We start from the raw sequence: 12,489 nt of genomic DNA on the forward strand, positions 1-12,489 counted from the left end.
GTACAGGAGAAAAAAAAACGATGCTCTGTTTCTTCATGTAACATTTCACAGTTTGTTTCTAACGGCGTCTGGAATCACACTGTTCTCATCATTAGTTTGATAAAGCTATTGGTTTTCCAGATTTTTCATTAACACAATATGAGCTGAGCTGCAAGTCATTTTTTTTTTTGTTCCGTCACGAGTAACCTTTGTTCCGATTGATGACCTTCCGGAGACCCAGAAACGGCACAGAATCCCATTTTGAGGTGATGATATGGATTATTTCCTAGGCCATAAATCCCAGCTCCTAACCATCAATGTTACTTTCAAACAGATTAAATGTACATTTAAAAAAACAAAAATACTTTAATACTTCATCATCTTAACAGGCGACCTTGTGCTACAGATGTTCAATGGGACGTCTGCTGGACTATAACCTGGCCAGCCTAGTTACCCGAACTCGGTTACTCCAAAGCCACAGTGTTGTATGCAGAATGTGGCTTGGCCTGGTCTAGCTGGAATAAGCAGGGGACATCCCTCAAAAAAAGACGCAACAGTTTAGTTCCAGCCTATTCCCCATAGGTAGTAATGGTGCATTCACAGATGTGCAAAATATTCCCATGCCACGCCCTCTTAACATCGGAGGCTGGCGTCCATGTCAGAGCAGCCCGCTTTTCCACTCGAGCCTGTCCAACTCCGACGGGCTCTCGCCCAGAGCAGTCGGCATCTCTGGATGCTATTGAAACCGTACTCGGCTTTCACATTTCATGGTACAATCACTTGTAGACGCAGCCAAAAATGGTTTCTCAAAGTGTTCCAGAGCCCACTTTGTAGACCAACATCCCTTGATGCAATCATATTGGTTTTCAGTGCAGGAGGATCGAGACCATTCTACACCAGTTTTTTGTATTTATTTATTACCTGCTTGTTTTTTTTTATGTCATTATAGATTGTAGATGACATCTGCCATGATTAAACTTCAGAATAACATCGTGAGGTCTTCTGGTCATCGGTCGAATATTTTGAAAACGGGATTATCAAATTATCCCATAATGTTCATGCTTTCTTTGAGACTGCAGAACTGTTTCCCCTGTATTGCTGCCCTCCTTTGAATGTGCTGTAAAGATAAATATGTAACGCTTCCCTTGTAGAAAATGAGTACAGAAAAATACAACTTTATTAAGGAGAGGTCAGCGACATATTTACAGAGCTGTTTTCGTGGTGGAATTTTACAGCTTGTACAAAAAAATACTATAGAACTAATCATTGAATGAATTGGAGATTAAATAAAAGTATTCGGACCTAATCCGGTCTCCCAATCGACCTGCTGTCAGGTTCATCCGCGTTAGTCACCCAGATGTGCTGGGGGGGGGGTAAACCTCAAACGAGTCCAAGCAATCGTTAACATCTGAAGAAGCTGGTCAGCTTTAACTGGCCAGCTATCAGCTTCTTAGTGGAGGCCTTGCTGACCGTCTTGCCGGGGACATTGACGGGGACGCTGGACTGTTTCTTCTTCGGAGGCTCGTTCTCTGATCCTCCCAATTTGTCAGAATCCACCTGCTTCCTCTTCTTTTGATTCTGGGTGCCAGTTTTCTTTCTGTTGCCTGAACCTGCTGCACTGTTTTGCCCATTTCCACTTCTTTGCTTAAGAGCAGCCCCCTGCTGCATATTGGTCGGCTCCTTATTTGGACGTCCAAGGGTAGGCTTTGCTGCAAAGATTGAAACAAGGCAAAAGAAAGTGTGACAAGCTGGTAGAGGAAAAACGGGGGGAAATGTTATGACAAAATTGCTGACGCTAGTTGAATGTGTTTATTCTGCGAAGCTTAAATTTAACATTTGTCATGTAGCCTGATGGAGCCGGACCCAACCTCCCACAATACAAAAGACAGAAGGGGAAATGTGGGGGGGGGGGGGGAAGTAGGAAGGTTTGTCTGTGTAGGCTCTCAGTCATCCAGGATGAAGTAAATCAAGAAGAGCCAAAACAAAATGGGGTCAACTGGACTTAAACTGGTTAAAGACGTCCAGTTGACCCCTTTTTTTGCTCTTATTGATCTGTGAAGGTTTGCGTTCTCTCGACTGACTTTATCGAATTGGGATTCATTTAAACTTTGATGGTAAGCACCAGTTCCGCGGCTACGAAGGGGTCATGGCTGTAGCGGAGAAGACGTGCCCGGGCCTCAATCCAGCAGTGTGACGTCAGAGCAAACAGAAACGCTAAACGTTGAAACGGATGCACGCAGCGAAGCACGATAGACAGCAAGCACCTGTGATATTAAGGATGAACCTGTACCTGTGCTTGTCTCCTCTACGCCCAAGCTCCACTCCTCATCCACGGAGAGAATTCTTTTCGGTGCTGGGTGGACACAGGTAGGGATCTGGCTGGTGCTGGGGAATTCCAGCACACGGTTGAGGGGCAGTTCTTCATCTTTGTATGTGCAGGCAAACTGGGATCGGATGACTCTGCGTTTGGCCTGGAAAAATGGAAAACCAGTCCGGTTGATATGGGGATGATCACTGTCGATTGTTCAGGGAAGGTGGCCCAGGTTCCTGGCTTTGAAACGCACTTTCTGTCTTGAAATTGACTTGGTGTTTGGAACATAAATTAACAATATTAAATGCTCAAATTTCAACAAGTGCTTTCCAACTCCTGCACATTTTCAAGCGTTCAGTGAGAGAGAGAGAGAGAGAGAGAGAGAGAGAGATGAAGTGGCAAGCATCCAAAAAGTCACGCTAGAATCTCTTAAGGCTTTACTTATGAAGAGCAATGCTTTGAGCTTAAATGCTAATCCTAGCATTGAAATGTGCTCACAAAGAAACCAAAATAATGTTGTTAAACGGGCACGTTTAATCCCCATCACCATCCTAACTCGCTGGCATGTCGGCGTGATATGGAACAACTGGAAGGGCATTCATTGTGAAGTAGCAGATGATAGCCAAGGCCCAACACCTCTTTAATGAAATCTCTATATAGTTTCCACCAATTAGCGTTGAAAGTACTTTTACAAGCATGAATTTCCAACATACAGACTGCTTTCCTTTATTTATGATTGTAAATAACATTTCTGTTAGTTTGGAAATGTTTATTGCCTCTGAAATTATGATTAGCATTCCAAGTAAACAAAATGTTCCATATTTTAATGACTGGCAGGATACTGAAATATTCCAAACAGTTATTGATCATCAGTCTTACTGACTCAGGGCCGGGGGGCCAACAGTTCGTGGCATTAAGAACATTTTTCTCATTTTTGAAAGGTGAAAGGAAGCTCAAAATTCAAATGGAAATGAGCTAAGCATCCAAACTGTTTTAGATCATTCTCTCGTGATGTAATTAGATGATGGAAGAGTATATTTTGACTGTGACCTTTACACTGAATACAGACCACCTGATGATTGCCTTACATCATTGATGAAAGCTGATTCAACTATGATCCTAACCTCACACCACATTAAACAGGGGAAAGTCTTTTTTTCCCAATCACCATTACCGGTCTAATAAGTCGAGCTGCACCTCATTAAAAAGCCGTTTCGGACAGCCTAGGAAGTTATAGCAAAGTGAATGATCCTAAAGACTAAAATCCTGCCCCCGAGGGCACATATATACATCCCCAGTCCTTCATTCACTGTTTGATCTATGCCTTCTTTAGGATTATCACAATCCAAGGATTTCACCATTTAGGCTGGTGGGCAACAACAGGGAGGAGAATTCTGAGGGAAAAATATAGCTGTGTGGATCCTTTAAAGTACAAAGGGATCAATGTCGGCGTGTTTCAAGAAAGGCCGTCCTAAAACAACATCCAACTGAAAAAAGACAACAAAAAAAATTGCATGCTACCCGTTTGCATTCTAGCCCAAAAATAAAAACATCTGAAAGACGCTGAAACAATGAGAGGCCATGGAAGAGTGAACACGGGCTAAACTATGACAGAGAGCATCCAATCCAATTACAGGAGGTGGGTGCTCAATGTGGCAACTGTGTGATCAGACTGCCCTCATTCCTCTGAAGATGGCTGCCCTAAAATAACCTCCGCCCGTTGCTGGAGACACCTGACCAAGCCATTCCTGATTGGACCTCCAAAAGCAAACAATTGCTGTTCTCACACACAGGTGATAGAAATGGCAAAAAGTAACAGGTGTGCCACCAAAGATCTGAGTTAACATATATATTCTGCGCTACGATATCTGGTTAATTTCTGCGATCGGGTCATCTGTTGCGCCGACAAAGATTTGGACACGGCACAGCAGTAGAAACCATATCTGTCCATCTGACGTCAGCGCAGGATGGAACCCCTGGAGAAGTCCGGGATAAGTCCCATCCCGCACACAACAGGAAGCAATAACCTTTCAAGTTTCCCTTGCTAGTCGAATTACACGACTGATATGGCATCTTCAAAGTGAAATTGATGCAGAAAGCTTCCGCTCGCCGAGTTCAGGAAGTGGTGAGCTGCCCGGGGACCATTACGCTGTACTCAAACAGGAAGGCGGCCAGATTGTGGGGAGCTAAGATGACATCTGCTAGCGCAATCAAACGAAAGAGCCATTTCTCAGAACGTGTTTGAGCGTACATGTTCGAAAGGAGTTCACACAGGGAATGTTTAAAGATCAGCCCGACTTCCAGATCTAAACCCGATTGTGTCAATACGTTTTGGGCTGACTCAGCGACTTTTGTAGCGCACACAGTAATGGAAGAGGTACTGGAAAGATTGCAATACTATCCAATATAACATTTTAGTATTGCTGGACTGATTAAGACGAGCTCAGACCTGATAGAGAGGCGTCTTGATCTCAGCATTATTGTCAAATCTCCGTTTAAAAAGGGTCTAAATACCAGCCCTGACATCATTGAAGGTAAAATCTCTTCATTTAGTACCCTCCCTCGCTCAAAAACAACAACAACAAACAACCCAAACACTCAGAAACAGAAGACGTCTAAACGTGGTACCCTTTTAAAGAATTGTGAACTCGAAACAAGGGGTGTATGTTTCACAAATGAAAATCAACTCATCTGCACTCTCTGGTGGAGTGTTTATGTAATTTCTGTTTTTGCAGTCGCTAGCTACTTATTGACCTGGTCAATAACGTTTCGGGCACAGGAAGAACCCAAGAGTTTTTGTACCACGTTGCCACGTTTGAACCCAGTGGCTTCAAAACGGGGGTATATGGCAGATGAGAACAACGTGGCAATGAAAATACTTATTGGTGTACCTTAAAATGCCGTTTAAGTAGAAAACTCAAGTGAATGTATATTGTGTTACTCCCCACCCCTGAGTGTATGTTATGACAACTGCAAGTGCTACACCAGGAATCTGATGAAATGAGACTCTTTTGTCCGATGTGGATTAAATTGCAGCAACAAACATACATAAACAGCGCAGCCCGTAATCCTGGAAGCTGCATCATCATAATTTGACGGATTTTCTCACACCGGCCCCAAGAAACATGAAGGTACAAAAAAAAAAACAGAACAGCTGAGCTCGCAGCCAGGAAGGAAGGAAGAGATATCAATATCGGATATACTTTGAGCTGTATTATGCGCTGTCAGCAACTGGACCCGAGCCCTGACCATAGGATAGCTTATCGGTATCGGTTTGAAACCATGAATACGTCTTTTTTTATGTCAAGGGTTTAAACAGCAGCATTAACACTAAGAGCTAAAACACAGCTGTGCAAACGGGACGGTGGAAGTCGGTTAAGATGTGCGCTTCAGCAGTGAAAACAAATAATATAATACCAGCGGAAAAAATTACAGGATGTAAAGACATTATTTTCACTGTTTGTACATCTGATTCAATTTGAAGTAACTGAGGGTTTGGATTTAGGGGTCTTGGACGAAAGGGGCCCCACGTTACCTTCGGTTTGAGCAGATCTAGCCGGCTCTGTACTCTGCTCCTTAGAGGTTCTGGAGAACATCCAGTGGGCACTTCAGGCGATCTGAGGGGTGAGAGGCAAGAGCGAGGGGGTTTATAAAAGAAACACAAGGTGGTTATATGGTCGCACCAACCAAGAAACGCACTCACCACTTCTCCAAACAGACAGACTGCTTCCACACATGTACTGGATGTTGGACTAGAGTCAGGCTGAGCTGATGCTGAGTGTTTTGCTACAAACTGGCGATCAGCCACTCAGTATCATCCACCTCAGATGTAATGTCCCACCCAGACCACAGCCGGTGGCTGGGTTTCTTTTTTTTATGTTCTTATTTTTATTTCAGATGCTTGACCAGAGTAATTGTTCCAGTACGGTGTGGGTGGATTTTCTTCCATATGGTTTCAGTAGAGTGTTGTAGTCTCATGTTGGCCTCACTGCTGTTTCAGGGGCTTTCCCCAAACCCGTAGTAGTGGTCAAGTTTAATTCAAAGGATCACTTTTGTTTCACCCTTGAAGGACGTATTAATTCTAGACCTTTCAGGATTGGCTCTTTGCAGCGAACAGGCTTTTCAAGGATCTCTAAATCCACTGTGAACTTCAGCCAGGGTCGGCAATTCTCAAAAGTTGGTCCCCACAAATTTTAATCCACCGTCCACAAATGTGCAATGTTACCACACTGAAATTTAAATTCTGTCTGTTTGCAATTTGGGTGAGTCATTATTGGTTAATCTTTTGGCTATTTTGATGAGTCAAACATTTATCCACTGTAATGTCAGGAAATAGTAAAAATGTTAGCCTAAGAGTCTACAGCAACGCTAGCATGAGAGCATTCTCACATGATTTTATGGTATCACCGCAAAGTAATATCTTAGTTTTAAAATGTTAGCTTCAAAACATGTGTTTATTAGAACTAAAAATGAATGAGTGGAATTCAAATTAGCCTTTCTTCTAATTCAAAGGGCCTGCTGGACCTTGGCCGGAGAACACAAACCAATGGTGGCCCTGCCATCCATACCATTCGGGCAATTTTCCCCGACCTGAACAACGTGAGGACGCTGGATCCCTCGCTTCCCCCGATGGCAGGCTGGTCCTCGGACAGCAGATCAGCCTTGTTCAGACGCAACGGAGTCAAAGCTTCTTCGTCAAGAAGAGCCATCAGCACCTTCACAGTTTCCCGACCTCCGTACGCTGTGGCGTGATTGATTGCGTACACCTTCGGCTGGAGAGGTACAGTATCGCAAATCAGTGCGGTTAGCTCACAAACCTGATGATGAATATGCTTCTCAATGAATGCACAGACTTGAAAACACAAATGTTAAAACTGTAGCTGTCAGAGCTGAGGTTATAGATTACCCTGGCCGGGCTGATCCCAGTCCCGCTTCCATTGGCGGCCAGTTTCTGGATCTGGTGGAGCTGCCAGATCCGCTCCTTGAGCTCCTTCGTCGTCTCTTCGGCTGCAACGCACACCGCATCGCCGCTGCTGCGCCCCTTCACCAGCGCCGCCCTGATGGCAGCCATCAGCTTGGCTCCGCACCCGCTTGCAAATAAAAACACGGTGACACAATGAGAGAGCGTCACAACAAACAGAATGCTCAGAAAGGAATCGCTCTTCTGCAGAACACAGACAGGTTTTCATCTGGATTGAATTAACAGTGTCCAACAGTTCAGCCAATATTTGCCAACATGAATAACTCTCCCTAGATTTAAAAAAAAAAAAAAAAGAAAAGAAAAGAAAGCAAGGGCCTTAGATCTGAACGTCTGCAAAAGATATACTGCAGCTTCACTTTCCACTAATTGGGCACGGCTGTTAAGCGTAACTGTATTGGTGTCGTAGTCCAGCGGAGCTTTTGTTTCACTTCAGTGCAGCTTTGCCAGGGTTAACAGTTAAGGAGGAGGAAGCTCCAAATCCCCCATCAGTCCCTCTGGTCACTGTGACCGCTCTCACCGACAAACTCCAGGACATTCCTCTTCATAGCTGCGTCCACGCTTCGCACATCATCTGCCTGGCCTGTCCCCCCCCCCCCCCCCCCCCCCCCAAAAAAACAGCAGCGTATCATTACTGTAGGTCTTGAACAGTCAATTTGCACTCGAGCAGGATTGCATGCAGCAAGGCGGGGAAGACGGTGGTCCAGCTCCGATGTGGGCGAACAGAGATCCGTAACAGATGTGGAGCGAGCGAGGGGCCCTGAACTCTCCATAGATGGTGTTTGTGTGAGGAAACCCAGTACTCCACTGAGAGCAGCGAAGGCACTGCCTGTTGAAAGACATGTTGGCCGAGTGCATCAGCCGCTCATCAGGCTTACAAGCGCTCTCATCAACCTGCCGAAACTGAAAACCTCAGAGGAGCAGCAAGAGACGAGTCTTTCTATACCTAAAAATCATTTCTGATAACCACTTTTGTTATGGTGCCAAATGTTCCGACAAGCAACATGGCCTGTAAACGGTACGGGGGGGGGGAACTATCTGTGAAAAGCATGAGGATTGATGATCATTCATCAATGTGAGCGGAATCATTTCTAACAGAAATGCTTTGATGCCGAAAAAGGTGGAGAGGCAATCCAAGCGTTATCGCATGAAGCTTGGATGTGAGCAATTACCGGAACTTGAAAGAAGTAATAATGAGCTGCAAAGGGACAGGTGGATTTTAACAATCGCAGGGTTCTGCCAGGTTGGAATACCCGGCTGCCAGAAGTATCCCCCCCCCCCACACACACAGAGCTGTGCCCAGCTCAGCTTTTAGTATTCAAGATAATTTACGAGAATCTGCAATGTTACAGAGGAAACAGAATCTATCTTGCACTTAAAATTGCGGGATTCAAAGAAAATCCCATAAATCACAAGTCTCAGTGCGTGTTTGACCTCAGTCTTTGCCAGGTTACTAACGCCATGCTCAACTGTTCTTGGAATGTCTGAATTCACATAATCTGCTCAGGATCATTTCTCTGGCATCGGAATATGTTTTTTTTTTTATACGAGGATGAGCGTACAGTGAAAAGAAAGACAGCATTTTGTCATGATGCATCATTTGAAATGGAGAGTTACTAGCTTTAGCATACAACGTTATTACCTCTGACAAATAAAGGGATGGAAACTGTTCAGATTTCATATGTTTTGCATGTTTTCACGGGTTAGTCAGCATGGTTATGCCAAAATTCAATTCAACTTTATTTCTATAGCGCCAGATCATAACAGGAAATGATCTCAGGGCACTTTACAGGTGCAGCAGGGAAAGAAACATATATGGGCTGCTGAGCAGGCCACTGGCTAAAGAAGTGCTATATAAAACTACAAGTGCTAATGCTAGGGACAGAGTTGACAGTCATAGGTCCAGGTTCTGCAGGGTCACAGGCAGAAGGACGTGCATACAGTCAGAATAAGGGGCAAGCACAAGACTACAGGGAAGAGAATGGGATTACCGACATATATTTATAACATTAATGACCAGATGAAAGTTACATTTTGGCATGAACCTGAATTAAGAATTATTTGTTTTACACATTGCAAAATTAGTCATTTTACAACATCCGTAATTACTCAAAAACTAATGTCCTTGATGTAGCATGTTCTCATCCCGAATCCCTCCAGAAAGCAAAATGTTAATATTTGTTGATGTGCTTTTTCAATTGCAGCAAAAATCAGAGATTTATCATTTAAGAGCTGAATAGAAAACAGTAATGCTTGGGAATACTAATACAACTCTTAGAAGAGGGCATTAGTCCACTAGAACAAATCAGTCCTCATGGGTTCCTAGAAGCCTCTACGTCCTGGCAATCCAGAGCGGTCTAATCTGCTCTGGATTTTAGATGATTTCGTTGTAGGAACAAATAGATCTGAAGACTGTCCAACATTGTTTCATCAGATTCTCTCGTGAGGTCTCGGCCTACACTTCTAGAGGCACTTCTTTTGAGGTGCAGCCAGGAGACGGTGAGCTTTCTATTGCCGTTAGCCGGACTCTGTGCTATGCTGTGCTTAGCATAGAGAGAAACTGGGATCATGCACTTTGTTATTATTATAATACATTTTTGAAACTTTGAAAAGCGTTTGGCTATAAGTGTAGCTTTCCCTTGTTTTCTGTCTTAATGCTAAGCTAATCCTCTCCTGGTTGGGGCTTGGCAGTTAGCATGAACTCCATTACAACTTTTCCTCCCTTGAACTGCAGCAGCTCTGTGACAGCTTTCCATCCAGGTGACGGTTTTTTTGCGTGTGAATTTGTCTTCTTTTTTAAATTAAGGAATTTATTTTTGAGTTTCAGTACAGAGAGCCGGTTGCATTGTGTACCTCGGGTCAGGAATCTCCCCCAGAATTTCCTCCAGGTTGTCCATGAACTGGACAAAATCAGACAGGCCTTTGATATGTTTCCTCAGTGGGTCAGACTCTGCTGGAGCGTAGCCCTTCCCTCCCAGTTGGATGGCCCTCACAAAAGAAGTGACGGCCTGAAAATGCATAGAAGGGAACAAAACACTTCAGAGGATCGAGCGTCAATTTTAGTGTTACAGTATCCTAACGATAAACGTGATTACCGTTATCACAAAATAATCTAAAACCAGGGAAAGTGTGGACATGTCTTACCAAGAAGAGAGAAGTATTGTTGTTTTGCGCAGCGTGCTTTAAATCTGTAAATGCCTGGCGTCCCAGAGCGCGACCCGGGACATCAAGGGTTAATGCCAGGGCCATGTCGTTCTTGGAGTTCACAAGCAAACTCAGATAGGAGCAGAAAACCCTTCTAACGGCCCGTTTCACCTACAGATCAATGAAATGAAAATTATGAACTAATTAACGACTACGTTGGAATGTTAAAGGACCAGTTCACCCAAAAACAGAACATTCAGAAATTCTCTCCTCTCCTCCGCGTCAAGAGTCAGCGGAAGATTGCTGGCTGAAAAGCATCCTAATAAAATAGTGATGGAGCCGTCCTCCTCTCAGACAGATAAGGACTAAAATGAATGACTAAATGTCACAGTTAGATTAGGAAGGAAGAAAAAAATCTTAGGAATCAATGTAGCCCTTAAATTCAGCAATTTCGGAGATATAACTATAAATGATTCACATTGATTTAAAGCCAAAGCGAACAGTTCTGCCTTCAAACGCACTCTAACCCTTCCTAATTATACTAACACAATAAATTATATCTGTCTTATGATGACTGAAACAAAAACATATACGCGTTATCCTGAAAGCACCAGAAATGACATCAGCAGCAAGCCGCCAGTAAAAAATCATAAATTAAGAAGTGACAGACCGGAATGGAGGAAAGAGACTGAGCTCTTGTCCAGCGTCACAATGTGTTGTGTTTTAAACATCTGCCATGCAATCGAAGTCACAGTGTGCTCTTAAGTTGATATGATATAGAGGCCTTGTCAGTAACATCAGAATGGACTCCACACAGAATATTGAGATGAATACCGGGAGAGCGAAAGCACGGATTATTGCCAGCAGGAGAATAAGTATTTTCAAGAGAGGGCAAAGTGGGAATAAGTATTCCTTTTTGGTGGATTATGATTTGCGTTACACCCTTTATTTGTGCATAGAAGCTGGGGTTGGCCTACCTGTGAACTGCAGGCTCGGCCTGTGCTAGATGGCGTTGATGGGACAGAGGAGTCTGGGAACTGTGAGACCTCACGGTCACCAGATAAGAACTCAAAAAGCTGGTTCTTGGCAAAAGAATAAAACAAGTCATTAGAGAGATACATCAATTGATTGCTAACCCAGTGGCCGATCCGATTTCCCGATCAGCTTCTTGCTCACCGGGCTCACGGGCTCCTCTGGGTCCGAGGCCGCTAGTCTCAGCTGTTTGTACGTGGACAGGATGTCGACCACGTCCATGGCGTTGGAACGCTTCAGGAAGGATTTGTACGCCTCGAGGATGAGATCATAGTTCTCCATGCGTGCAAAGCGGTGGGGCAGCAGGTGAAGTTTGTCCAACAGTAAGTGTTTCCAGGCCATCAGAACATCACTCAGAGCCACTTTGAACTCTCCGCCGTGCTGTCGCAGGAAGAGAGAAAACAGCAGCTCAAACGTGATCAATACCATACAGAGGTGAAAGGTAAACCATAATATCAATGTGTGTTTGTGCTTACGATCTATCACTTATAAAGGGATTATTAAATCAATAAGATGCCCTGAAAAAGCAGCAAACCTTTACCTGCTTATTAACCTCTGCCATTGCCAGCTGCAGTGTCATCAGCATGTCACCAGCACCGTGAATGGTGGTCCTCTCAGAGGGTGAAACCCTGTGGCACTCCCTCCTGAAGACTTTAACCATCGCCTTCAGGCGCTCTGCTGAAGCCTCCATTTCCCCTGAAACAACGGAGAAATGTGAATCGGTCAAATGTATCTTCCACATAATGTCAAACGCGTTCGTTTGCTGCCCCGTTGACACAATAACATCAATATAGCGTATTCTAGAGTGTCTTTTTACCGACTCCCCAAAGATGCAGACATATAACTGATCATTTATCATGTTTACTGCGTTAATACACTGTATACAATGTAACAACATTCATTAAATGGGCAAACCTCTAACGTTGTCGCAGTCTTGAAAAGCACGTCCACGGTGAAGAGCGACAGCTTTGAAATTTTAAATTGTCGGTGACGTTTTTACTCCTCAACCAATCAGCATGTAGAAGGTTTCATTGGGCGGGTTGAG

The 12,489-nt window shown here is 44.1% G+C and overlaps 1 protein-coding gene across 1 annotated transcript; it reads right to left on the bottom strand.

The window, feature by feature from the left end:
- Positions 1-1,380: 1,380 nt before the first annotated feature.
- On the bottom strand, positions 1,381-12,135 carry parpbp (PARP1 binding protein). The gene is made up of 10 exons (XM_068755465.1): positions 11,986-12,135; positions 11,589-11,825; positions 11,390-11,494; positions 10,413-10,583; positions 10,122-10,276; positions 7,197-7,380; positions 6,881-7,062; positions 5,826-5,907; positions 2,270-2,450; positions 1,381-1,688 (listed from the first exon to the last, which is right to left on the bottom strand). Exons 1-10 carry the CDS (start codon positions 12,133-12,135, stop codon positions 1,381-1,383), a joined length of 1,755 nt encoding a protein of 584 aa, XP_068611566.1.
- Positions 12,136-12,489: the final 354 nt, after the last annotated feature.

Source organism: Brachionichthys hirsutus, chromosome 22 (assembly GCF_040956055.1).
Source record: "Brachionichthys hirsutus isolate HB-005 chromosome 22, CSIRO-AGI_Bhir_v1, whole genome shotgun sequence".
Lineage (NCBI taxonomy): Eukaryota > Metazoa > Chordata > Actinopteri > Lophiiformes > Brachionichthyidae > Brachionichthys > Brachionichthys hirsutus.

Coding starts and splice junctions, on each gene's coding strand:
- parpbp (XM_068755465.1), bottom strand. CDS start 12,135: ATGGAGGCTTCAGCAGAGCGCCTGAAGGCGATGGTTAAAGTCTTCAGG. Junction 5,908..6,880: donor AGCGTCCTCACGTTGTTCAG/GTCGGGGAAAAT, acceptor CTCACCCCTCAG/ATCGCCTGAAGTGCCCACTG. Junction 2,451..5,825: donor TAGATCTGCTCAAACCGAAG/GTAACGTGGGGC, acceptor CCATTTTTCCAG/GCCAAACGCAGAGTCATCCG.